General features: G+C 36.5%; 2 protein-coding genes across 2 annotated transcripts in view; one reads left to right on the top strand and one right to left on the bottom strand.

Moving 5' to 3' along the window:
- TBCD (tubulin folding cofactor D) overlaps nt 1-27,950 on the bottom strand; it is a 123,423-nt gene that overhangs the window by 77,192 nt on the left and 18,281 nt on the right. Inside the window, exons 9-14 of the mRNA XM_074159952.1 lie at nt 26,565-26,610; nt 23,675-23,807; nt 22,362-22,504; nt 21,474-21,534; nt 20,881-20,955; nt 17,723-17,817 (exon numbers count right to left, since the gene is read on the bottom strand). Of these exons, the coding sequence (XP_074016053.1) occupies nt 17,723-17,817; nt 20,881-20,955; nt 21,474-21,534; nt 22,362-22,504; nt 23,675-23,807; nt 26,565-26,610 (553 nt within the window). The remainder of the gene's footprint in view (nt 1-17,722; nt 17,818-20,880; nt 20,956-21,473; nt 21,535-22,361; nt 22,505-23,674; nt 23,808-26,564; nt 26,611-27,950) is intronic.
- ZNF750 (zinc finger protein 750) lies at nt 11,847-14,372 on the top strand. Its single transcript, XM_074159953.1, has 2 exons — nt 11,847-13,273; nt 13,652-14,372. The coding sequence occupies exons 1-2, from the start codon at nt 11,847-11,849 to the stop codon at nt 14,370-14,372; spliced, it is 2,148 nt and encodes a 715-aa protein (XP_074016054.1).

Below are 27,950 nucleotides of genomic sequence, written 5' to 3'. Positions count from 1 at the left end.
CAAAGAAACCCCAACCTTTAGGCTAAGGTTGTGCAATACTGAGATAAACCCTACAGTGAAAAAGCTCCAAGCGATTCATTGTCATTTATTCCCTGCTTAGCATTTAGACCATTTCCTAGTTGTGCTGGGGGAGGAACCTTTCCTGCTCCAGCTTCAGCTACGGCATTTATTCTTGCTCATACCTGCTGGCTAGTGAAAAAAAAAAAAAAAAAATCTGCACTATTTATAATGCTTCCTTGCTAATTTGAAAACTATTATGATGACATACGGGTTATACCTTTTTAAAATACTATTTTCAAGACCATGCATCATTTTTACAGTTCACCTGGGTGATAGAGAAAAGAAATTCTTCTGTAACCAGCCTTTCAGGTTTGGGTGTTCTCTATTTTCTAAGAGTCCACCTAAGACGGGTAGATCTTTTTTTCATTTCTTCCTCTATCTGTGATGAAAAGTACCTGGATTCTTGCCAAAAGCCTCACAATTAACTACCACTACAGAATAGACCAACACATTTCAGAAGCCTGACTTCCTGATGTGTCCTCCTCCAAACGCCCTGGCAGTGCAATTCAGTATCAGGCAACTTATTCTGGAATACGAAAACATAGAAGGTAATCCCTAAAAACAAAGTATGGAAACAAGTTTAAGAAGTTATATAAAAGACTACTTAAATTTTAGTCTAAGTTAAACCTCTTTCTCAAACACACTTGAAAGCAGTATTGTTTTTATTAGTTGATTTTTTTCTTCTTTTAATAAATGGCCGAGTAAAATTGGCCATGCAAAAATGCTCCTTTTTTCATTGTGTGCAGAGGTTTTCAGACTTTGGGTTTTTTTAAGTATATCAAGCTATATATAAATATGAGGAAGCACCATTCTGTATACTTTTAGATAAAACACACAGGAATCTGATGTCTTACCAATACTAGCAAATATTCAAGCATTCTCTGTACCAGGAAGACAGCATGCTCTGTACTGCTACAGAGCACATCCCCACTCCAACCAAATTATTAAGATATTTGCAACAGAAGCTGAAGGAATTTTAAAATTGCAGACGCAAAAGTCACTTACACACAGATATTCCTTCAAAGGTGTAGCATCTGCTATTGAGATTAGCTGCACATATTTGAAAACTGACAGCACGAGAGACTTCATTTTATACAAACTTTTCACCAAAAATATATACTTGACAACGGACATTTTTAAAACAGAGAAAAAATGTCAACTGAAATAACCAGTGTTTCCTATTTAAACAATGTGCTTACCATTCAGCAGAAATAATACACAAAATATTTTCCTAAGCCAGGATTTTTATGGATGCTGGTAGCATTGCATCTGACCTCTCTGGAAAGGTAAAAAGCATAGTCATTTTGTCACTGAATCCCAAGCCATCATAACCTGCCAAGTCCCCTCTTAAATCTATCTCAGCCCCCTCACCACCTGTACTTAAGGCTGCAGGCTCCAATGCTCCTTACCTCCTTCTTACACTTTTTTGTTTCTCCTTTTATTCTGAGGGTAATTTATAAACAGGAGAAATAAAGCCTGGTTCTTCACAACTTGGGTTTTTCCACTCTCTCTATTTCCACCCTTTCTATTTATTCTGAGATTACAAAAACCAAATTCAAGATTTGGAACACTTGCATTGACCCACCAGTACCAGACTTCTGAACTAGCCATTATCTGAGTATCTCATCACTATTATTGCCTTCTGTTTAAACGTTGCTTTCACTATTGCCACAGGATTGGTTCACTGTGAATGGGTAAGGATATCTAAGAAGGCAGGCGGATCAAAAATAACGTCTTTCTGGCTGGAATCCTCCCAAAATAAGCACCAATTCATTGCAAGTTTAACCACACGGTTCTTCCAATCTTCTTTCCCTGGCTTCCTTTTTTTGCTCTTCAGAGATGCAAATGTTTCCAACGTTACTTTAAACCTATTTGGTTTTATAGTAAAAATAGGATAACGTAATGCACAACAATAAAAAAGGAGCAAATTATCTTTGATGGTGAAACATTAATAGTTCTACCGCTGATCTCATTTAAGAGACTTTCTCTGGCTTTAAGCAGATACAGCTGGGACTGTTCAGTGGTCAGCAAGCCACTGAGGGCGTTTAGCACCAGAACACTTTTCATCTCACCACTGACATATTAAGGCAGCCTAGGAAATTTCATGTTCCTATATATGACACACCTTATTAGCTAGAAAGTTTATACTATGCTGTCATCAAGAGAAATTTTAATAACGTCCTTTCACAAGCAAACCAGAAATTCAAGTAAACTAGGATTCTCTTGTTTGTTTAGTATTTATCCCCACCCAATTAAATAAAAAAAAAAAACCCTATAAATAATAGTCTGAAGCCTACAAAACCACAAATACAGCACAAAACAAAAGATGTGAAATCATACTGAAACCACACTGAAATATAAGTTTTTGGTCCTAACGTATGCTGTACAGTAAGAAATTATTCCTGCATGATCCATTCTAAAAACAACTGAAATTTTACAGCTAAATGGTAGCATGTAACTTCAAATTCAAAAACATAACAGACAAACTGCATCTCAAGAACTGCAGAATTAGTCATTTTTTAATGGAATAAAATAAAACATCAGATTTCACTTGCTGGTTTATATTTCCCACTTTTAAAATTTATTTAAATAGTAGACAACATATAGTAATCATATCAATCTTTAGAACATTTGACATGTTTCAAAGAATAACTGAAAGCTAAAAATATTTTGAATCCAGGAGTATTCATTACACGCCTCACCGCTCTCCTGGCGAGAGCGGCATCAGAGCAGCACAACGCCAATTATCCTTCAAAAAAAAACCGTGTGGGACTGACTTCATATATACTAGAGCTGCACGTGGCACAATTCGGGTCCTACTAATAAATTCCATGAGAAAAACTCTGTGTAAGTGAGAGAACTGTCTCAGAATCTCCAGTTTAAGTCTTGAAATCAAAGCAGTAAAGGAAAAAAACATTCTGCATGAAAAACACCTTAAAAATAATAATTTTTAAAAAGGAATTATAACCAGAGCATTCAAGTAGAAACTGAAGAAAGGTATATTTTACATCTCTGTTAAAATGACTAGCAATGAAAAGAAGGATTATTAAATAAAAACCCCTTCTTATAAACAGTTCATAGTTTTGCCTACAGTCTCAATTTCTGATGTTACCTACTTCCCCCAAGATGTTTCGCTGCCCAAGGGTGAGGATGGGAACCAGAAGGAAGATCATCCTAGTTCCAGGCCAAACACTAACAGTACAGGCCACAATAAATATCTAAAAATATGATCTGCAGTTGCTATTAACTGCTGAGCTTTTATTCTTTTCCCATACAAATAATTTGCTCTAGTAATCATGAACAAGTGGCTCACAAACATCAGCAAGGTAATCTGCCCAGACATATCTCCAAAGTCAGGGACTGGAATCGTTATGAAAAACAAAGGCACATTTCAAAGGTGTTATTCAAAAAGCATTAAGACTAATAACTATTCATATGGGATAGAAGAAAATAATTATGAGAATATGGTACAAGAATCAGGTAATGTTTTGGGGCACAGCATGAGTTACAGCAATTACATTCAAATACATTTGCCCCCTTCTGGGAATGGTATGGAATAACCTGGTCCAAACATGCTAATACAGATAGCAAAATCTGTCGATAACTGCAGTACAGGAGATCAAAGAAAGAAAAAAGGACTTTCTTGAACGTTTAGCTCAAAGCCACCCATCTAGTTACATAACTGAGATGACGAAGATAGAAGTGAATATTGCCAGTCACACGATTTTAAGATGCTTCTTTTATAAGGCAAGCTACGCTTCAGGAGCTCCATGTCTACTGCTGTGCAACTACATGAGATTATTCACATTTTACCATGATCACTCGTCTTTCTTGGAATAACTAACCAGTTCACGAGTTTGTAAGGCATCTCTAGCAAAATATGGAAGCATTGGTGATGACATGACCAGTGGACATCCTCTGAAAGCCAGTATCAGAATTCTGACTGATAGGAGGCAAAGCCAAAATAAGAACAACTCAGTCACCAGGGCCATTCTTTGCATTAGAGCAGAAAGTTAAGAATTATCCGATGATGGGAGAGGTTGATAACTGACCGGAGCAACACTTGGCACTCTTTCAGATGCCTAGGGAATGGAATTTTGAAGTGCAGGAGGAAAATAAAAATTAGGTAAGCAGTGTATCAAGAATAGGTTAAGTTTACCCCATTTGTATATATGGTTTCTGGTAGGGACATTTCGTTTTCTGTTTAGTGCTAAAGCTGACCCGAAAAATTCATATAAAAACATCAAGAAGGAAGAAGGAAGTTTGTAATATTTATAAAATGGCAGTTTTATGCTACAGTAATTAAACCTATGAAATTGAGCTCCAGCTAAACAACAGTTACTTGATACTGAATTTTAAATACAACTTAGAACAAAAGAAGAATACTCTATACTAAAGAAGATATAAAACTAAACCTTCAGCCCTCTGGAGATACAAAAATAATCACATTTTTAAAAAAGCAACTTGGGAGAAAAATATCAGTAAATCCAAATTTTACTATGTCAATCCTGGTGCTCTTAATTAACCTGACTTGTGGTCAGGTAAACTGCATAGGGTGCTACCAAGAGGTGACTGGTGTCAGCTTATCCAATACTGAGGATGCAAGTGTAACGAGTTACCAACAGTAAGTGATGAAACAACATCACTGCAATCAAGATCTATTACTTCTAGAAGCATACACAAACAGGAGCTCTCACACTCCTTTTCTGGGGTCCACCAATGAATCTTCTTCCCCAGATCTGCATTTTTAATACCATCCAAGCACCAAGAAAAGGACCATTTACATTAGCTGTTCTTTTCTTTTCCAGTTCTACTTTGTTCACAGCTGATTTCAGCTGACCTGACTAATAATAGCAAGTTCCAGGAAGTAGCAAGATTTGAAACATTTTCCTTAAGGTCAAGGCAGCAACTGGTCATCGTGTCTCCCCTCCACCTACCAGATCAGGGAAGGGGGATAGGGAGAATGGGGGAAAAAATAAAATCAAAGTTCAAATATTAACTGCCTCTTATCTCAGTTCAGTCACCTTTATTAAAGGAGTCCTTCAATAGCTTCCTGTAAATGCCAGAAATGGCAATTTTCTTTCAAAACCAAAAATCTGATCTGATTTTGTTCAAGGAAACCTACCTCTACCCCATCACATGCAAAAAAAGAAACCTGATGGTACCTTCCTTCTGCTAGAGACAACATAAAAATGATCCACATTTGCAGAAGAAAAATGAGGACAGTTACATAGATTGATAGCGTGCACAAACTTACTGACATGGAAGAAAGGCGATTTACTACCGAGTGAGAGTAACACCCGTTGAGAAAGCAAAGGACTGTTCTCCTTTTCTCCAGATGTTTCTGACTACAGACATTTCAAGACCTTTCTCTGCCAGTAGAATTTTCTAATATACTACTTTTCTTCAAAACATTTTACAACTAAATGAAAGAATGATGGACTATAAACATTCTTATTATTCCATCTAAAGCCAAAGGATTTACAAACAACCAGACAGCAATATGACAGCTTTTTACACTGCTAAAGCTGTATTATAGGAACATAATAATAAAAAATTAATGAAAAAAAAATAAAACAAGAGCCACCTTTCTGCCTTAAAATTAGTGATTGTATATATTCAGAAAAAAATTCCAGAAAACTCCGTTGGCATAGGAAGGGGAAGGATGGTGAGGTGCGTACCTAGATAGGAAATTAGATGTCCGTAAGTCATTGCATCAAGATAAAGGCCACACCTTTAAAATTATTTTTAAGACACTGTTTTAGAGACTGATTTTGAAACAACTTTTACTCACTGCCTAAACAGGTTTTGTAGTGACAATTTCCTTAATAATTTCCATTCAAAAGGCCAAGTATAAAATTCATCATACTTCTACATAAGTTTCAATAATCTGCAGCTGTCATATCTATAGAGCAGTGAGTGAAACAGGAGGATTATCATGTCAATCCAGATGAACAGAAATTGTAATGTCTCAATAACATTAGAATTAGTAGCCAAAACCCCCTTTTACATTCAGCAACAGCAATGTTTTTTAGAGTTATAACAATCACAAGATTTTCCTTTTAATAACCAGTATGCAAGAGGTTATTATTTCACTGAGCAACTCAGCAATGACACTAGATGACTGACAAATACAGTACTAAATTTGTCATTTATAAACTCTAACTAAAATGCAACTAAAAGCAAGTACTAATACCAATCAGTGGACAATTGGCTGACTTTCTCCTTCCCCCACGCAGTTTTTCAGAGCTCCTAAGCAAACGTATAGACGTGATAATCAATTTCTTACTGAGGTGACTCCATTTACAGGATCTGTACATTTGACTGTTGATTATAGGCAAGCTTTGGCAGGTTCCTGTGGCAAGTCAGCCTGGAGTTAGTTCAGTCCCGCCTTCAGAAAGGAGACTCATGAAGGACAAAAAGATTTAAATAAAAATGGAGAGGGGGAGGAAAAAAAGAGCAAGAATATTAAAGCTACAAAGGCATTCAATAAAAAATGGCAGTCTCTAATAAAAAAGTAAAATTATTATTTTTAAACTTTGCTACCCCCTATGTACAGTCAATTCTGCTGCTCACAAGTTACTTCTATGAAAGTTAAATATATTAAAAGCTCAGTATATTCCCTAAGCCATTTTTGACCCCACATTGCAGACTGCTACTCGGAGGAACAGACACTACAGTTTAGAGTAAAACTTGGTTGTTGGAGGGCACAAAAGCGAGGCGAGCTCTCTCCGATAGCTTAGATGCTGAGGTAATGCTGAATGAAAGCAGTGGACGCAAACAAATGAATCGTAGCTTGGGGCTGGAGTAATATCAGGTGCATCTCTACACCCCGAGGGCTCAACTCCTACACTTCTTAAGTCCCTCCCCCTGAAACAGCCTCCCGCAGTTTCACTTAGGGAGCCAGCAGAGAACAGGTACTTCTCTCCCAGCAGTGACAGCTCCAGCTCCCCAACAGCCATCACCTCCAGGTTTCAGACATCTGTGTAGCTGGTAAGTACATTGCTTTATAGTTTTTTTGGGTTTGTTTTTTTTTTTTTTTTCCTCAAATAAAGCGTGTTCATATTAACATCTAAAAAGTAAATCGGAGGTGTTTGTTTTTGGGCTGTCTCACCAGCCTAGGTTACTCCTAGCAGGTGCACTTACTGCACCAGTTTAAGCTTTCAGCAGAAAGTTTCAGCAGGAAAGGGAAATATTTGAGTTTGAGAGAAAAACTAATTCTTGCCAGTTTTTACAATAATTTCTCTTGTTGGTGAAAAGTGTTTTAAGCACCTATTTTCATAGAGAAACAATGTACAATATTCAAGTATGACAAAAAGCTGTATTGCTTAAAATTGCTATGTTTAGTCTGACAACTATTCTTCCTAGAGTAGTGTTGGGTTAGTCTGAAAAGCTTCTATGAAAATAAGGCACTCCAGTTTTGAGTTACTCTTTTTTCCAGCTTCTGAGAATTTAGCAAAGAAAATTAGATTGTTTTGAGTTATCCTCTCTCTAGTCAATTAAAGTGTATTAAGACATTGAATTATTAACTTAATATTTACAGAGATTTTAATTTCTTATCCACGCTGCCGAACTAGTTTATTTAATCTGTTTCTGTACTTCCTCTCACACGCACGCACAGACACACGAGCTCACACACACACACACGGTCCTCTGCTCCGTACCTTCCACACACGCTTCCTTCCCAGTCCTCACCAACCCACTCCTCTCACCCAGGTTTCCTCCTAATTCACAAACAGTTGCATTAAAATTTATCTTTCAGTTTAAAGGAACTGGAAGTTTAGAAGGGAGTGGTAGTTAATCACTGGAAAATCTCAGCTAGAATAAAACTCACAAATCTTGTTCTTGCAACACTCTAGGTAGGTGACAATGGCATGTCCTTGAATTATGCAATAATGCCACATCACAATATTTTAATTATAGCATGTCCTTCAAAATGTTCCACCCCAGTGAGTACTCCTGGTCAGAGAGATCAACATCACCAAAAGGATACTGCAATAATAATGGAGTGTGCATGACAAACTGTTACGTAGTTTGCTAAAGCACTGTCCTAAAAAGAAATGTAATTACCATTCCTGCTTGTAATAAAAGACATTTTGAAATTTCCTCTTTGATCAACTGGGCATCTTAAACAATTTAGACTACTTAAAAACCTAAAAAACAACATGCACATATATATATGTACATATATATGTGTGGGTATGCGTGTGTATGAATACATATGTGTGTATATGTGTACATACACTTATACCCACGTACATTTTTGTTTATGTATTTATACACACACACACGCACACAATGTCAAATGATATTCTTGTTTTCTGAACTTGCTAATATGTCAAAGGCACAGAGGGAGCAACAACATACTTTTAAAAATAGAAGAAAACTGGCAGCTATCAGTCCCAGGCTGGGAAGGGCTACCGCTCAGAAAGCCGTGAGGGGGTACACAACTGACAAGAACCAAACAACTAAGAGAAGCTCAAGTTCAACCAATATTATCCGAATAACCTGTTTTCAATAAAAATATAAATAAATAATACGGCCACATTTCAAAACTAGAAAGAGGAAAATTATAATATAGAACTATCTGCATTTCTAAAATCAGGAATACAGGAAATAAATTCTCATTCTAAAAAAAATGTTATATGAAAATTGTTATCCTGCTACTGAAGAACTTTTTCTCATTTTTGAAGGATATCACAAGTTATGGCATTCAAATTTAAGGAAAAAGCAACTATTTATTTTGATTTTTCTTTCTAATACTAAATATTAATTTTGGCAGCACAAAGCATACATTGTAAGTAACTAACATTATTTATATAGAGACAGTTTTAATTGGTTGCACCTATTTTAAATCATTAAAGTCTTTTCCAGCTGTATGTGTGGGATCAAATAGTTTTAATTTTTTTTAATTATGAAATATGTACCTCTGCCAGATACTCCGGTGTTTTACTTAGAGACAGGAGGAGAAATTATCCTTCTTGTCTGGGTTTAGAAATATTTTATTACTGGCATTTTTAAACCATGTGAAAAAAAAAAAAGGATTAAATAGTAAAAGAGAGAAACTGAACATTCATCTGGCTGACACCAGTCTAAGTTTACGAAAGGGTAAACACCCTTTAAAATAAGCTACTCGTTCTCTACCTCTTGAGTCAGAGCAGCAGGTCCTGGGAGCACTGCTGTCTGCAGGCTGAGTGTGTCAAAACTAATTTAAAATATAAAAAAAAAAAAAGCTGTTGTAATTCTCTCCTGGTGTACACATGGCAAAGAAGCTCCAGTGCTCTAAATTTCTAACATTAAAACTGCAAGAATGCATTTTATCTTATTAAGAAACGATAGTTAATACTTTGTTAAACAGGAATAACTTGAATCAAAGCTAAATACCAAGTACAAAGTCGGAGTGGGGGGGAACAGGACACACAGGAATTTTCATTATTAAGCACAGGAAAGCTAGCAGAACAAGAAAATCTAATTAACATCTCTTTATTATAAGTGCTGCACCTGAATGCAAATTCGGACTGTTATCATAAATGGTTGAACTAAGAATGCAATGGAGTTTTGACAACAACATCTTTTTTTCAAGAATAATTAGTACAAATACTTCCAAGAAGATATAAAGAACAACAGGTACAAACTGACTTGGCCGAGTCCATTACAAACTGTCCACGTTAGTTATACATCATTAGTCAAAAATAAATGCAACAAGCGCACTTAAGGCAGAAAAAAAAAAAGACCAGTTCCCTATTTGGACCTCCCCTCCTACGCCCCAGTTTTTACTTTTTTTTTTTGAAGCATTTTTAAAAAAAGTAAAAGCATTATTTTTACTCTTTCAAAGGAATTCTGGCTGTCATTATTTAAAATATTTTTAAATACTATATTTTTTTTAATCTATTGAACTACCAGACGTCAATGACAAGACTTTAACATGCTGCTGTATAATTCAATTTTTTTTTCATTATTACAGTTTCAGTATCCAACTCAAACAACCAAAAAAGCTTTGCTAAAACCTGAAAAATAAAAAGCTGCTTCTCTACACATTCCTTTTTCTTCAGGCTATCAAACATTTAACCATTTGTTAATTTTAAGAAAAAGCTTGATTGTTTTTTCTACTTACAGAGCAGCTTTGCATTTTTCAGGGTGCCTTCACAATTACTATTTTAACAAAATGAATATTTCTATGACATCAGAAACAACATTTAATACAATTTGCTAGAATTACTATACCTGATGAAACAAGCAGCAATTCTGTAGCTTTGCCTCCAGTTTTCATAATGTGTTGCATGTCATTTTCTATTAAATAACCTCTGATTTAAGAAATGCAAAACTTCTCTACTTTAACTAAAATCTCACGGCATGTAATTACCAGCAATTCTTTACATAAACTTAGTATTTTAATACTACTACTTCAAACTTCTATGTAAAAAGCTTTTTTTTTAAAAAAAAAAATAAAAAATATCAAGCTATCTAGTCACTCTTACAATTAGTATTCCTGTAGTTTCGGGTAACACAATAGATACAGTACGTGGTTTTGCAACAGTCATCATTTTGATAATGATGCTTATAGTTCATGATGAAATCATCAGTTTTTAGATCTCTGCCATAACACATCCTATAAAATCATGAGAACTTGACTCTGAGAGTTTCTCACGCCTTCAGAATCAGTGAACATAATGGAACAAGCTGATACAAGCCCTCCTGACTTATCTACTGAGCGAATCATTAGGCTGTACAAAGTATCCACAACCTTCGTTTTTCTGAAGAAAGGCAGATAGATCATTCCCCTAGAAATCAATTACTGTCAGACACTTTTTTTTTTACCTGAATTAACACACTTGTGCGTCTGTGTTAACTATAAGCAATATGTAAGGTGCTACACAGCCGAAGAATGTGAAATGTGTTTGTCAAGCAGAAGATTCTATTAGTCAGGTATTGCAGTACTCATTTCTCTTAATTGAATTAGGAAGAGGAAGAAAATTGGTGTGGTTTTATCCTTCGAGAGATTGGCCACTTTTGAGGTATCCATTGAGATTAGGCTGTTAAGAAATGCAGTGCCATTTGAGAGAGGGGGTTGGTCAGTCCCTGAAAGAGCCAAGTCAGCTCCCCAAGCGCAGCCAACCCACTCCACCGCATTGTGCCCAAGCAGGAAATTCCCTCCTCCCTCTCCCCAACCGGCCTGACCAGCTCGTCCCACATCCAGCGTTGCCAGGGCCTGCCTCTCCTCATCCTGCCCACCTCCACTTCTCTCAACAGCTCCACCTACATTTCTACTTTCATCTTCTCAATGAATGTGCCTTCAGTTTTCAAAGAAAGCTCCTCCAAGCCGGCAGCAGTGGCAGGTGACTGGCACCACCGAAAATTAGGCCACTTCTGTGACTGCATTTAGGTGTGGAAGGATGTCAAAGTTTAACGCATGTCTATCTCAAGTCGGGCACCTGGCATCTTTGTTTTGTTTAAAAAAAAAACAAACCCACAACACACCATACGTGATACAGTGGGGAATACAGTTAAAAGAATGTATCGCTTTGCATTTAGTTCCAATATTCCACGACAGCTAATTTTAACCTTTACGTTACAGTTCCTGCACTACCAGTTGCAGAAGTGTTGTTTTCCGGCACCCCCTCTTCCCTGAGACACCGCGGGACTTGGCTTCCTCGCCTCACCTGGGAAGGAGGATTCGAGAAACCTGAAAAACTGGAAACATCAAGAGGCTACAACTGAGGAAAGCTAACCACAAGAAAGTTTTTATAAAGAATCATTACATTTAATTGTTTACAACAGAAAAAAGAATGAGTCTCCTCAAAGAACGTAAACCAAAGAAGCCTCACTACATCCCAAGACCACCAGGAAAGCCATTTAAGTACAAGTGCTTTCAGTGCCCCTTTACTTGCAATGAGAAATCCCATCTTTTTAACCATATGAAGTATGGCCTCTGCAAAAACTCAATTACTTTAGTATCGGAGCAGGATCGTGTTATCAAGTGTCCAAAGACCAGTTCCTTGGAGCCCAAACAGATCAATCAGCTTGAATCTACAGTCAAACCAACTTCTTCTAAATCTGTCACAAATGGACTGTCAAATCTCGATTCAAAGCCTCAATATCCTTTTGCCAAAGAAGATGCCAAGGAAAACGTTGAATTACAAAACCAGGCAACAAACACAGCAATTCAAGGACAAAAATCTGCGATTCAGAAGGAATTAACCCCTGCCAGTACCACATCCGAAAGCGCTATCAGCATGCAGCCCCTTTTGGACAGCATTGTAAGGCCCTCCGCTTTCGTTCCTGTAGGAGAACACAGAGATAGTAAAGGCCCAGAAACTAGTGAAGTATCTGAAATTATATCGCTCTCTAACAAAAGTTCACCTTTTCACACTAAGTCTGCGTTTCACGCACCAAGTCACCCATGGAAAGCAGGTTCTCCTTTCCTCCCAGAGTTTCCGCATAAAGTTGCTCCCACGAAAGGTTTTGGTTCCATTTCACCTTACATGCAACCGATGATTCCCGAGTACTCACCCCATTTTTACGAGCACAGGCTGGCTATCTACACCCCTTACCTGCTGCCAGGCAGCTCAGAGTGTGAAAGCTCTGCTCTGTCTGTCTATGGCACACAAGATCAAAGACACTTTCTTCCCCACCCTGGGCCACTTCCAAAACCCATCAATCCGTCAGCATATGAACACTATCGATTGTTCCAACAATATCATTCTGCTCCCCCAATACCATATGGATTTTGTAGGCCAACAGATCCTTCATTTTACAGATTTTCACATGTAGCTGGTATTAACAGAGATCAAAATTCTCACCTAATGGAAGAAACTACCTTGCTGTACCCAGCTTCTTTAAGCCCATCCCAACAATACCCTCTAAGTTCACATAAAAAACAAGCAGATTACGAAAAAGAAATGACATTATTGCACGCCAAAAGTCATTCTAAAGATGAGCAAAATGAAAGAGAGAATGCTAAAATGAGCCCTCTCGCAGGAAGCGCGGCAACAGGCTCCCCTGGCAGACCTAGCCCAACCAACTTCACTCAGACAAGTCAAGCGTGCGAAGGCTTATTTGACCTCTCTAACAAGTCCTCTTCCACATCGCTTGGCAAGTACGACCAACCAGAAGAAAACTTCACAGCTTTCAGACCCGTGAGAAAAAGCACCGATCAACCAACTCCACTTCCAAGTGTGCAGACACAGCAAGATAGAGGAGATTCACCTACCAGGTAAAATAATAAAATCACTTTGTAAATTCTTGTCAGATTTACTTGGGGCACACAAAGGTAGATGGATATTTTTCATGCAATGCCCCTAAAATATATTTAAATTTACAGCACTGAGATAATTTGGTCTATATTAACTGTGCGAAACACAATACAACTCACAGCTGCTATAGCGAGGAGATCACTCATTCTCCTTGAACGCATCAGGCATTTCCAATGCCATTACTGTGCACGTGCCTGTATATTTCAGGAAATTAGCTGTATTGCAGCGATGTGTATGGTGAAAGGGACTTGGGGGAGTTAAAGTTCCTGCCCACTTCCTCAGCCCCAATTTAAAAGAGCAACTAATAGTGAATTCTCTTTTCTCCTCATTTCTTTCAGCATTAATGTCACTGATGAAGATTCACATGCACAGAACGAAAGCCATAACAATGAAGGCTCACTGTCCAACGCGGAAGAAGACACAGGGATCGTTCCCCTTAACCTTTCGAAAAAGGCTGACACAAACACAGGACCTATTCACGAGCATGCATACAAACCCACAGCCAAAACAGAAAGTCAGAACTTCCTAGACTTGCAAGACATGCCTCTGAACCTCTCAGTAAAAGATTCCTGTAACACAGTGAGCCTGAAAACGTCATTCCACAGTCCGTCTCATGATAATGGTGCTGCTACTTCTCCAAACACCGAAAATGAAAGCTCCGGAGCAGATGCGTGTAACCCCAAGAACCCTACTAACAGTGCCTGCGACAAATCTTCTTTCACAGCTCACCGTAACGAAGCTCAAGACTTAAGAATAATTGACAGCTGTGATGAACAGAAACAAACGGCGGCTGTAGCTCTCTGCCAGCTCGCTGCATACAGCCCCAGCAAAGCCAGAATGGACAATGAAGGGCAGAGTCCTCAGGACAGTAACGCTTCATGTACAGAAGCTACTCTTAATTCTTCCGATACTCAGGATAATCAGTGCAATCAAAAAGTAAAAGGACAAAAAAGGACAAATCAAAAAGAATCGGCAAAATCACAGCAAGGCACTAAAAGAGTAAGGCCAAATGACTGTAGCAGAGTCTTCACTTTAAGGAAGAGAACAAGAGTATCTTAATGCTTCACTTTCCAGTGAGTTTCTGGTGATATAAGCCCGTTACCAGCACCATCAGCAAACGTCAGCAAACTCTTAGTGGGTTTGGTCCATGACAAGATACATTCAATCTCTCCCATGTAAATAATGTGCATAATTTTATATTAATATTTTTAAGTAACTGAACTTTCCCTTGTATAAGCTCAGATTTTGATGAGTGAATTTTTGCATTCATTACTAAAGCCAAAGTACATTAGATGAATCTTTAAGGTTTTTGCATTTGTATTAATGTAAAATAACTTTTACAATTTCTTTTCTTAAAAGATGTTTAAGGTCTAGAAGCAATATTGTTCAATAACATACTGTCATAGTCTTTTTCAGGCTTAATTTCATTTAATAGGATTTTTTTGTCTTTTTTCTTTGAAAACCTTTTTATTTCACTGTGCAGTAGTTTAAATAAGCTTAAGATTAAACCTGGCTATTTAGAATTTACTGTAAAAATTGTTTTGTGTATGAATACACTTCACCATTATGCCGTAATACAAAACAACAGACCAAATTTTGTTACTTGGAGGCAGACACCAGATAAACAAACCGATCCAAATCTTGTATAACCAAGCTTTTCCTATGTTTACCAAGAGCAAGATGCAAATTAAACCAGAGAAAGCCTGCACCAATTTGACAAATGCAATTTATATTCACCTTTAATAACCACTATGAAAACAATATTGAAAATTTGAAGATATAAAAAATTTAGATGCTTAATCCACTGCGGTTAGACAGACACTGGGCAACCTTCAAACTCTAAGCCTAAAAGGTTATTTATATAATTTATTTCACCTGAGATGAACTCTCCTGGTGAAGGTCTTATTTCAGTGTACATGTATCACTAACGATCAGTTTCAGTGTGCTTCTACATACGTCCTAAAATTATTTTCTGCTTCTATAATTTTGTGTATAAACTTGCAATTTTTCAAATAAATGTGACCTGTATTTAAAATATATGGAAAGTCATTAATGAACACAAGTTCATTCACTACACTATCTGTAACATATATTTTGAAGAAAAATTAGCAAAGAAATTGCTAGCTAAATTTCCAATTTTCAAGTAGAATTTGGCACAGAATACCAATCAACTCTAAAAAAGGAGCTTCCTTCAGTGAAGGAAGTTCATTATGCAGATTAATTCATCCATACTTTAGCTCTCCATGACAAAGCTCAGAATTCCCTCTGCCTTAAAGCTGCTGTCCAACTTCTACAAGAGTTTAACTAAAATAAGGCTGTTCCATGGTATACACACCTCACGTAAATTTGCACAGTATGCACTACCAGTCTAAGTAAACCCAACCCAGACTAAGTATTATTCATTTAAAACTACAGGGATCCATTTCTCATTGATTCATTATTCAGATAAGAGACATCCTCACCTGCCTAAACATTACCAGTAAGTAGAAACCTACGTAAGGAAGCAGAGCTGCGGTCAATACAATGTAGAGTTCCCAGAATTTTTTTTCAGTACGTGATGGAACAAGAAGAAAGAGCTTCTTTCTAGGCCAAGTTTAAAGCTTCAAGCTTACAGACATATGCTACCAAATCCATAATTTCCAAACCTGAAATTACGGAGTCTAGTGTCATCGCTGCTGGTTTTTAAATTACATTAAACTATTTGCCTCTCTAATCTCTGGAAGCAGAAAGTTCCATAGTTTTCCTTATCCATAATTTTAAAAAAAATCTCATGTATCCCTTTCGTTGTTAATTTGAATTTCTTTAAGTCAACAAGGAAAAACCTTTTGTTGGTTTTCCATACAATTCAACGATTTATTCTTTCCCATCTCTGTACAAATATTGTTCATGAAAACCAGTTCCAGTGGTGAAGTCTACCTCATGTCCATTCCTCAAATTAAATAAAAAACGGGCTGAAGGGAACCATGAAGGTTAACTTCTCAAACAGCTCTCCACAACTTGATTAACTTGATTTCTGTCCTACCTAACAGAAATCTTTCTAACTCAATGTCCATAAAAAAATTATTCTAGGGCTCCAGTTCCTTTAGAATAAGAAAATCAGTCCTAATGCTTATCTAACTATTCTCCTGCTGCAAATTATACCCATTATCTGTAGTCTTGTTCTGGTCACTGAAAACAGTCGTCAAAAGTAAAGATTTTCTTTTAAGAGGAGGAGAATAAGCTTTCAGCTTTGTCTTCTCTCAACCAAAAAACCTTAGCTCTTTCAGTCTTTTCCTCTCAGTCTTATTTTCTGTTCTTCCCATGATTCCTGCTGCTTTAGGCTAGCTTTCGTTATTTTTTACTAGAACTAAAACAGAGGCTTACCTTTGAATGACTTCCCATTCTTAAACTTGGGTTTGTTTTTTTTAACTGTTTCATTTTTATCATAAAAGGGCAACAGTAATTAGAAAAGGGAAACCAACTGCAGGCTAGCTGCACAAAAATTCTCACACGCAAAACAGATACTATATCGGACATAAACTCTTTTAATGGAGTCAGAATAACAGACTATTAAATACCCTACTTGTAGAACAAGTCAACAGATCTTCAGAACAGAAAAGATTTGGCAACCTAATTTACTAGTATGAAACACCAGTTTTGAAATATTTTTGAAAATTAGTGTTCAACTTCTCTGTTCAACACAGAAATACCAGATGAGATCAAAAGAACCATCCAGCCCAAGATATTGCTGTAGAAGTGCCCAACAGCGGATGTGTACAACTACACTATGTTTTTGTCATTTCAACTCTACAAAAAATTGACCAAAATCACAAAACCAGAGAACTACTACTTTAACATTAATAGCTCTGTACTTCAATGTATGTTGGTACATACAGAACACACAAAGAAACAATTTCTCTGCCCTGTTATTTTTCTTTCCATCCTTATATTTCAAAAACCCTTTAAAAACTTAAACAGTTCATTGTATAAAATATAGAAAATTGGCCTATGAAATTTAATCAGAAACAAACAGCACAAGCTACAACTTTAAAGTGCAAGTTAGTCATCAATTATTTAATATATTCTATTTAAATAATGACACTGACACAATATAGAGACATACAGAATTAATTTTATACAACTGTACAAAGAAACATGAAGGAGGAAGAAAGAAGAAAACCCCAAGAAACTAATTTCATTTTGGAAAGAAAAATTTATTAAGTATAAAAAAGGCACACCCAAGACAATGCTTTTGACAGAAGTACTTTAAAATATCCCCATAGGCGTATTTTTTACTCTAGAATTCAATACTACAGTCATTATTCAGCACACTCGCATCAGCAAATTCCAGTCTATTGCCACACATTCAATTTCTAATACTATAAATTGTTAATTCATGAACTTACTAATATTCAGCAACTACAACTCACCATCTGAAATTCGGGAAGGGAGTAACAGTCCTCTTCTGCCCAATTCTGCCAGAGCCAGGCAGCCACCATGCCATGCATTGTCTGTTTCCTGGAAACTAATTTTAGAACAAAGACAAGTTTTGTTAAGACCAGCCTTCCCTTTTGGATTTCACTTTTCATGGTGAATTCCTAACATTTTAAAAGACACATAATCCAAACCAGCATGTGTTTATTGTTATTAATCCTGTTAGACTTCTAAAATATAAGAATGACAAGTTGAACATGTTTTCTCCCCATTTTGTGCAACATAAATACTGCTATAAACATGATCAAATAAGCAAAAAACCCATTTATCAATATAAATGTAAACTCAATACAGAAGAATACAACACCTGAAACTCATCCAGAAAAGGAAAACAACTTTCTATACACTGGCAAAAAATGCATATTTAAAGATCATACCCAAAATAACTAATGAGTATAGTGCCAAATACAGTCCTTAAAAGGTTCAAGTGACAGTTTCCCATAAACACATTATACGAGCTTATGCAGTGAACAGCAGAGTTTATTCACCTTTAAAAAACATAAACCAAAAGAGAGCAACTTGTAGCGAACACAGCAAAAAATATCAAAAATGGTATGCAAATTTTGGTGGACTGGTAGATAAAGGAGTGAAAAGGGGAAAGGTTGTGTGCTGCACGACTAAACATGCAAGGAGGTCATTTTGTAATGAACTAGGAATAGGAATCTAAGAACAAAAGGTTGAACAGACAGACTAGGTCATATCAAAGCTTCACGACTCCCAGGATCCCATCTCTGACCTGGACCAATAGCAGATGTTTGGCCAAAGATGAAGCATAAAGGAGCATTCCCTTCCTAGTCTCCTCCAAGCTTTGGCAACCTGCAGTGCGGAGGCTTCCCGAGCCACAGGTTGCAGCCAGAATGCCATATCTAACAGCCTGTGATGGGACTCCCTTCCATTAATTTGGATAATACCTTTCTGAACTCCCTTTACACTTTTGGCTTCTATAACATCCTGTGGCAATGACTTCTGCAAGTTAATTATAATTGCGTGAAAATGTACTTCCTGATGCTTCCCACTTCTCGCATTATGAGAAAGAGTGAATAGCAAACAATTACTCGCTTTTCCTCTTTCTTTCATATTTATGATTTTATATCTGTTATACCCCTCTACTTTTTCCTTCCAGTTGGAAGAATCCCCATCAGTTAAATTACATTTCAGTGATTCAGTTTTGTTATCTCTTACTTTCCTAATAATATCTAAAGTTCCATTTGCCTTCTTTTTTCTGACAGCTCCTGAGCACTCCACTGACATTTTGACAGAACTATCAGTAACTTCAAGATCTCTTTCCTGAGTAGTAACAACTGTTTCATTGCAAGCTGCATTTTTCCCTAAGTGCATTATTTTGCATTCATTAGCCATTATATTTCATATTTCATTTACTGTCTAGTTACTTAACTTAGGTTTAGATAACATTTTCTTTTCTGTCACCTTTAGTTTTTACCACACTAGCTAACTTTAAATCATTAATTGACTTCCTTGCTCCATTGTTCACCTGTTTTCCAGGATCCTTTATGAGTAACAGGGCTCATACAGACCCCTGTGGGACAGTGCTGATAATCTCACCACACTCTGAAAAATGATCACTCATTTCTTCCCTGTCTCTTGTCTTTCAACCTATCTACTTATATAAGAAATCCTTTCTTCTTATCCCAAGTGATATAACTTAAAGTGCCTCTGATGAGCAACTGACTTATTTCTATTTTGATCACTAAATATTTAGTGCAAAGAACGCAGAAAAGATTCCCTTCATCCTTGTCTACATTTGTTCCCAGGTGTTTCTGAAGAAAGCAGGTCACTCAATTACTAGTTGGATTACTCATCCCTATGACTTGAAAAACAAGGAAAGAAAACACAGTGAGTACAGGTCTTTGAAGCTCCAGGGATAATTGAGATCAGCAGCACCTCTTAAATTAATCACAGTAACACAGTGGAAGTATCGGCTACGTAGATACTTTCCTTGCAAGTTTTTAAGACTTTCTATCTTCTTTCTTAATGTGTTACTCTTTGAGCTGGTATTTTTCATTTGTACTCACAACCAACATGAGAAGATTTTCTAAAACTGGGTACAGACTGCGTGGCAATCTGAACATTACTGATATTTTTTTGCCAATAAAAAAATTATTCTTTTTGTCTTTAGCTTAGTCTAAAACACTAGTTTAGATCTTAAAGCTCAAGTACTCAACACAGACCTGATAAGCAACCTCACATACAAAAAGCATAACACCTATTTAATAATTTAGTCCTTTACATGCTCTACATGGATGCAGAAACAAGATACCCAACGTTAAAGCACATCAGAAGAACATCCTAGCAGCTATAAGTGATCAAACCAAAGTTCCAGCTAGCCCCAAAGCCTTTCTGACACACCCGCAATACATCCCTTGGTATACTGAAAGAACAAGCACATTGCACCACTCTCCTCCAAACTCCAGCAGATAGTGGACAAGTTTGCAGAAAAGAAAAACATTTTTTGTTCAGGCACAGACTCTTATCATCCACAACATCCTGCTGCAAGAAGTTTTTCCAGTTTACAGTTGCTGTGTGAATAACCACCACCTTTTCTTTATTCCAAACGTGCCACCTGCTACTGTACTTTGCTTCCAGTAATATAAAATCTAGAGGGAAATCATTTCCATTCATGATTTCATAAACCTCTATTATACCCCATTTATTCCTCACTCTTCTAGATGTTCTAGCCTTCCCTCACACATCAATTGCTTATCAGCTCTGGTCACCCCCAGAACCCTTTGGATTATCATTACCAGTTCTACTGCGTTTCTGAAGATGCACACAACACTCAGGACATGAGCATACCAGAAATTTTTAAAGCAGACAGTTAATAAGTATTTTCTATTTTTATTTTTCCAAAGTTGAACTTCAGTTCTTCCCCATTACTTTAGAATGGGGTCAAGATGAAGGATTAGGAATAATTTCTTCAACACCCTTAGCACATCGATGCCTTAGAAGATTTTGAAATCTGGGAGAAGGGTAACAAAATGTACAGATTTTTAGACCTGTCTTCCTAATTGCTGTCCTCCTGCTTCATAAGCAGACGTGTTTCAGATGCATGTAAAATGTGAAGTAAGATTTTTACCTAAAACAGTCCAACAGAGACCCGATCACGTCATCTGCTAATTCTTTTGGAAGTCTTCCAGTTATTCTACCAATTCTACAGAATTTAAAAGAGAAAAAAAAAAAAAAAAGTATACAGTGATTCATTAGTACTGCATTTGATGAATAAGACCAATAAAAAAAAATATAATTACTGGAAATTTACAGTAAAATGACTGACTTCAAGATGACAATGCACTACCCTAACACCATTACCCTAAACCAACAACCTCAAACTTGAAGCAAAAGCAACACAGTAACAAATTTAACACAGAAATACATTTTTTAAAGTGGAAAAGAAAAACGTATTTTGAAGAAATGCTACTTTACACCCTTCAAGTCAAGTCTTATCCAGAACTTTATTTCCAAACCTATCTGAAATTTTCCTGAAGACTAGCCCAATTTCATATACACCCACAAAAAGACTCAAAAGGCTTTATACCATGAGCTGGCCTAAAGCCATTTGAAGTAGCTGTGGATATTAACAATGCACACAAATTATCAATCATGGATTATATCAGACTGTATTTCTATGTTCTTTAGTTTATTAGTTTAGAGTAACCATAAGAAACCTACCCTTTTGCTGCAGACCACCTGACAATAGTGTCTTTGTCTTTCAGTCCAACCAACAATTGCTCTGCAGATAATTTCATTTAAACAAAACAGATTATTTTCATGTAACAACAGCAAGTTTTCTTTAAAATGTTCAAAATTCATTTTCCTCTTAACAGAACTAGTTTATGTTTAGTCCCCTAGTTTAAATAAAAATATTTGTATCCAGCTTTCTTCTATATGCTATACAAGCACAACTTGAAATCAAAGAAACAAGAAAGATGTCAAAATTATTTTCTAAGAGAGAAAATCTGGTTTGAAATTTTAAATACTATGGAAGATTCAAAATGGAGGTCATGGTGCTTTTTTCAGTGGTTTATTAGATTATTCAGTTATAAACATCTTCTGATGCAATTTTGCCTATTTATGTACAGCATATCCACCAGCAAGCTAAGCAGAGGACCTGCTGTATGACTAAATACTAATACAAAAATGCTGTTCCTTTGATACTACCACAGCTTAAAAATTTCAACCATAATTCTTTAGCTTTCATGTAACACAATTTTTTTTTCGGCATTATGAGTTTTAGTTCATCCTTCCATCTGTGAAAGGTTCAAGGTATCTCTTTCATATTACTGGATAAACTTGGTAAAATGTATTTCAGTAACTCTATCTCCCAACCCCACAACAAATGCTACCATATTGAGCTTCTGCTTGAGATGCTAAAATGCGAATCATTTCACAAAAATATAGTATATTTTACTCAGTTGCACAGACTGAAATTTTATAGTCTTTCCGATTGTTCACATTAGCACAGATACCCATATGACTTTCCTAGCACTAAGCAGGTTGTTTCCCAGTATCAGTTTGATTTGCAGGCCTTACAATAATTTCTGTCCAGTTTTAACACACCTACAACATTTTCAATCTCTCCTGGAATGTCATATTCCTCTTCATCGTCAGCTTCATTAGCAGCAACTGTCATCATCTGATTCTGCACAACTGAACCCGGAGCTTGCAGATTGGCGGCCAGAGACCGACAGCCACGCTGGTATCTGCACAAGAAACACAGTTTCTGATTTTATTCATTTTTCTCATTTAAGTTCCAACCGAAACAGGTACATACTGTCATAAAGCCTGCTTGTCAAGTTACTACCCCTCCCAGTATACAGCTCTTCAGTTATTTGGTGGTTGCTTTAAAGGAAAGGGAAAAGTATCCCATTCTCCTTCCTCCTGTCCCAGTTGTCTCTTTTCCAAGGTGAGAAGAGCTAGACTATTTAAATGGTCCCTTTTCATTATCTCTCCCTTTCCTGTTTCAGTATGACCTACTTTCCACTGCTGACAATAAAGAAAGGCAAAATTCCCATGCCCTAAAAACCTCTCCAAAACCTTAAAAAAAAAATTAATAAAATCAAGTTATTAAAAACTGTTTTTTAAATGCTAAAGCTAGCTCAGTACTTTCTGCCCAAGCTGTACTCAGATATTTAGCCTGTGGTGCAGATACATTCTTACAAAAGATATTTTACATGCTAAACTGGCTTTTGCCATTGGGCAAGGCACACTCTCCACCTAAAAAGAATTTTCTATGCCTAAGGACGTTCTCAAAAGTTGGGAAAAGAAATACAATAAAAATAGTCACCAAGGGAGCCTGCAATTTTAAAATATCAGTGCGAGAAATCTAGAAAAGTGTTTGCCCTCTGGCAATAAGTAAAACCAGACACCAAAACCTGACTAATATGCAAAACGAAAGTGGGATTGCAAACCACTTTTCCCCTGTGAACTTTCTATCGAATCAGGGTAGAAATATGTAATGGAAAAAGTTATGTTCCCTCTTACAAAATTGTACTAAATCAACTTCAGTAACAAAGGTCACTGTCTTCCCATCTTTACCGACTTATGCGTTATATAGGAACAGGCTTCTGCTTGTGTAATGTGCAACATGAAAAGTCAAAAGATTTGCCTTGTCACAGCACTAATTTACTATACCAAAATTGAAAAAAATTACAGGAAGCTAAATACAGCGGAAGAAATCTACTTTTTCCAAATAGTGCAAATGAAGAATGTGTTCATTCCCAAATAACTCGGGGATTTCTTTCTTTCTCTTTTAGGGAAGGGAAAGTTAGGAGGGCAGAGGGCCAGTAGTCAAATGTATGGATTTAGATATTTTTAAGTTTTCTGAGTGATTTTGGATTTTTTTTTTTAAACTGTTTCAGCTTTAAACTAACCTCCATTTTGCTACCTTCGGTTTCACAAATGTCATTCCAAGTCGTTGAACAAGTTTCATCCCTAGCTTCCGAAGAACCATCTGATTGCTTTCTGACAGCTTGCAGTTATCAAGGCACTCAAGTACAGTAGCAGCTGGAAAAGAAAAGAAACACACTAGAAAAATTGTTTTTAAAAAAATCTCAGTAAGAAAATTTTGTAAAGTTTTGAAAGTTCTTTAGAAGACGGAGATTTTTAAAGGTATTACTGAAATGCAAATACCTTATTACCTACTTTGCAGTAGCTTTGACACTGGTCAGATCCTTTACCTACCAAACAGGAAGGATTGCTTTAAGGATTACTATGAAAATTATAATGAATTCAGATTCTGAGATTATTTACGCCTCCAATTCTCACTGGAAGTAACACATTCAAGTATCTTTTGGAGCGTAAGAATTTTCAGTAGTCTAACAGAACCAGGAGTCAGAAAATCTAATTAATTTACTCTGCAACCAGTTTCTGCATACTAAGAAAGCATTCCCTTTCCTCATTTATTATTTGCAGGCAGCACCGACTTAACTCCTCTGGCATAGGAATTTTTATGACTATGAATGTCCATAAACATTTAGACATGAGAAATACTGTGTATGTGTAAACAATCAGCAACAAAACCTTTCATTTGGGCACATCAAAGGTAACAAAGTTATTTGTCCAGCGAAGTAAAAAAACACAGACGAAAGGAGAAACTGGGATTAATGAGCATAAAGTTGCAAGAATCAAAATTTTCACAGGGAACACATTCCTGTGACAAATAACACAGTCCCTTTTGCATTTTCAGCCTGAGATAATTAATGATTGTTTTGAAGGCTGATCATTAGTTCAAGAGACCAACAACTTGGGCTCCAAAGGATCTATCAATTCTTGCTATAAGCACTGCAAATATAGAATCATACTGGCAAAATACTCTGCAACCTCCTACTCCAGTCTGATATCAGGGTTTTCAAAATACGAAACGATCAAAGAAATAACAATCGTTTCAAAGTCTGAGAAATTGTAGGATGCGACTTAAAAATCTTCTCAGTTTTTAAAATGGCTTATGATTTATCCTGACATATTGAAATATTAATAAAATAACAGACAAAAAAGTAAAGCCAGTAACGACCATTATTTCTATACCTTCCAGCAGCCTGGAGTTTTTTGCCATTGTAAAAGCTACAGACTGATGGGTTAGAAGGAAGAGACTGCAGAAAAATCAATACTCACAGACAGAAAAAAACATTAAAAAAATATAAATATAAGCCTCTTCCAAGTCCTGCCAACTCTTGAATTACTGAAGTATCTGCAGACTCATGCAAACAGTGTCAGGACTAGTGCTTAATTTTAAGTCAAGTTCTATGTTGCAAAAGATTTCAAACAGTACCTTCCTTTGACATTTGTCTATTTTTTTTTCTATTTGATCCTCTGTCCTGTTATAACCTGTAATAACTAAAAATCTTTGTTACTTTTTGTCTCTCACATTTTCTTATCCCCAACAGTTTCTGTCTGAATATTTGCTTCTTAGTTGTGAGCATTCTCTCTTTTCTATGGCAAATTTATTCATTAGTATGCCCCCAATTTTTCTCTTATTACCAGACTCTTAACTACATAATATTCTTTCTATGTGCCATAGGCCAAAACACTTAATTTTACCAGCAGGGTTAACGTTGTGAGCCACATATCTTCTTTTCATAACAATTATGACTATTTTGTTGAACAATTGCATCTTTTAAATTACCTAATTTTGTGTTATAGCATATTTTATCTTGCCTGTTTATTATTCAGCTTATCTGGCAGTCTTATTACTCTTCAAGCTTCCACAGTGCTGTTTGCTATGTCTGAGCGATGACATTCCTCAACATTTTCTGTTTGTTCCTGACCCGCTGTACAGCACATCTGTCATTCCATTCTGTTTGTCTTCACTATCTTATCTCCACCTTTGCTCATATGTCAGGTATTTTGTAAGGAAGCATCTGCATCTCAGACTTAGTAACTGGGATAACGAAACTGTTTCCAGCACTAGATTCACAAAGTTGCTTCTTGGAAGTCAAAGTAATTCCATGAAGTGAAATCATAAGTGTACTAAAGTGAGTTTATTGCTCAATTATAATTGCTTAATTCCTGTGAATAGCACAGACCATATTTCTGGTGCTTTGATAAGCTCCACAAAACTGACAAGGTATTTTGTACTGTTTTGTAACGAGCCATCATCTTTCCCTACCTCTCTTTACTGCTATCAATAAAAAACAAATTAGTATTTTGCAGTCAGTTCTGACCATATTCCAGGATTCTCCATGAGATGACTCTAATTCCAGCATGCAGCTACACAGTTCAGAAACTTCTGTACTCTCCTTGTGGATACCTGTCTATCCCTAATTGCACCCATTATAATCTCTTTTCGCTAGAATTTTTTTCTCATTTCAACAATATCACTACATGATTCCAGCTGGGTCTTGTACACAGTAGGTTCTTTAAACTTAGGTCTTCAGAAATCCTGTGCTTATGTTAAAACTTGAAGACTTTCTGCAAAATTTTCAGCAGTAGTATGTATAAAACTACTTATGTTCTGATGAATTTTTACAAATATTTTCCACATCTTATAGTTCATATATTGTGTTCAGGTCCTGTATTATAGCAATGGTGAACGTGATCACCTGCCAAATTCTCTGATGAGCTGTTCCAATGTAACATTCCCCAGTTGTGTCTGCTCCCCCCTCACTTTGTCAGGTCTTCTTTTTTCCCCCCCTCATTTTACATGCTTTAGAACTTCCGTGTTGATTTCACTCTTTAGAGCACCATTTGTTATCAGTTTAATCTTTCTTTCCTTTTTGTATTGGAATGGCTTTAAAAACAAAAATCAGGTTATTACTAACTTACCGTATGGTAAACAATCTTCTCTTTTGCCATGTTTAAATAACTGTGCCTACAATAGATAAAATAGACATGAGAATATAGAGATTCTAAAGCACAATATATCAAGCATGTAGTTTTAAAATTCTTTTTAATGTTCTTGCAATAATTTGTAGTGTTTACTAATTTAAATAGCGTAAAAGGAAAAGAGTCTCAGGGCGCAGTTTTGCTTTCTTGTCAGTCAGTGCAAGCCAAGGATACTGTAGCCTAGCCCTCCCCTCCCATCCATACAATCACGCAGGCAGCCAACTCAGGGACCCAAGTTGGCCAAAAAACACTCAAGAAAGAATCAAAATTTAAAAAAAAAAAAAAAAGAAAAAAGAAAGAAAAGACAGAAAAAAGAACCACTAGTTTTCAGCCAGCTCAGCTCTTTAAATCATCCAGCTCAGTGCTTGGTCACACGAGCTCAATGCAGGTGCAACCACAGCACCTATTATCTCAAAAAGCTCACGTTGCTTTGAACCTCTAAAAAGTGAAGCAAAATTTGTGGAACAGGAATAAAAGCAGAAGAACTAGGGGTGCTCTGTATCCTGTTTGGGACCTCCTGACACTGAATGTCTCCAAACTGAACAAGCCTTGCTTGCAATTTAGACAATGCAGTACACATCAACACCGGTCACGGCTAAGAAGCTGGACAGGAGGACACATGTGAGTGAGCTCAGTTATTAGTAGCAACCCCTCTCCGACAGGCAGGACACGGTACAGGCTAAACTGCTGAGTATTTGACCCTGTCTTTCCAACAGTTTTTGAGATTTTTTTGAGTTTTTGAGAACTCCATGTTAAACTAAACAAAACTCGCTACAGAAATCTCTGACTGTAAACCCTCCTACAAAAGCCTCCCAACAGGCAAACTTTAATTCCTTTGCCGAGGGATTTAAAGAAGCAAAGAGCTTCCAAAATAATTTTATATGAAATTAATACAAGTAAGATTAAGCTGCAGCACTAGTGTGAGACAAACGGACTATTAACACCTAACAAAAACATGTTACACGTTTCAGGTTTCCTCAGTTGACTTAGTATGCATCAAAACTACTGTGTTCAGTTACTTATTTTTCCTTGCTTTGTCATTAACCAGAAGAAAAATCTTTCTCAATAAATATGCCTAGGAGTTAAACAAGAACAGACTTACCTTAAAAATATGTACTTTCTCACACATACCAAATACACACATGCCTCCCATATTGCAGGTGTGGTTAAGAGCAACAAAGGCAATAAAAACACCTTTAGGCTATGTACCCATTCTATTCTGTTACTAAATTGCATTTTAGGATCCTAAATTAGCACTTCTGATCAGCTCTACTACAGGCTGTACAAGGGAATTTGATAATATACATGGAATTATTTATGATTTTT

The sequence above is a fragment of the Numenius arquata genome, chromosome 17, assembly GCF_964106895.1.
Source record: "Numenius arquata chromosome 17, bNumArq3.hap1.1, whole genome shotgun sequence".
Classification (NCBI taxonomy): domain Eukaryota; kingdom Metazoa; phylum Chordata; class Aves; order Charadriiformes; family Scolopacidae; genus Numenius; species Numenius arquata.
Note: the sequence above shows the minus strand (reverse complement) of the source record. Positions and strands in the feature narration are given on the sequence as shown.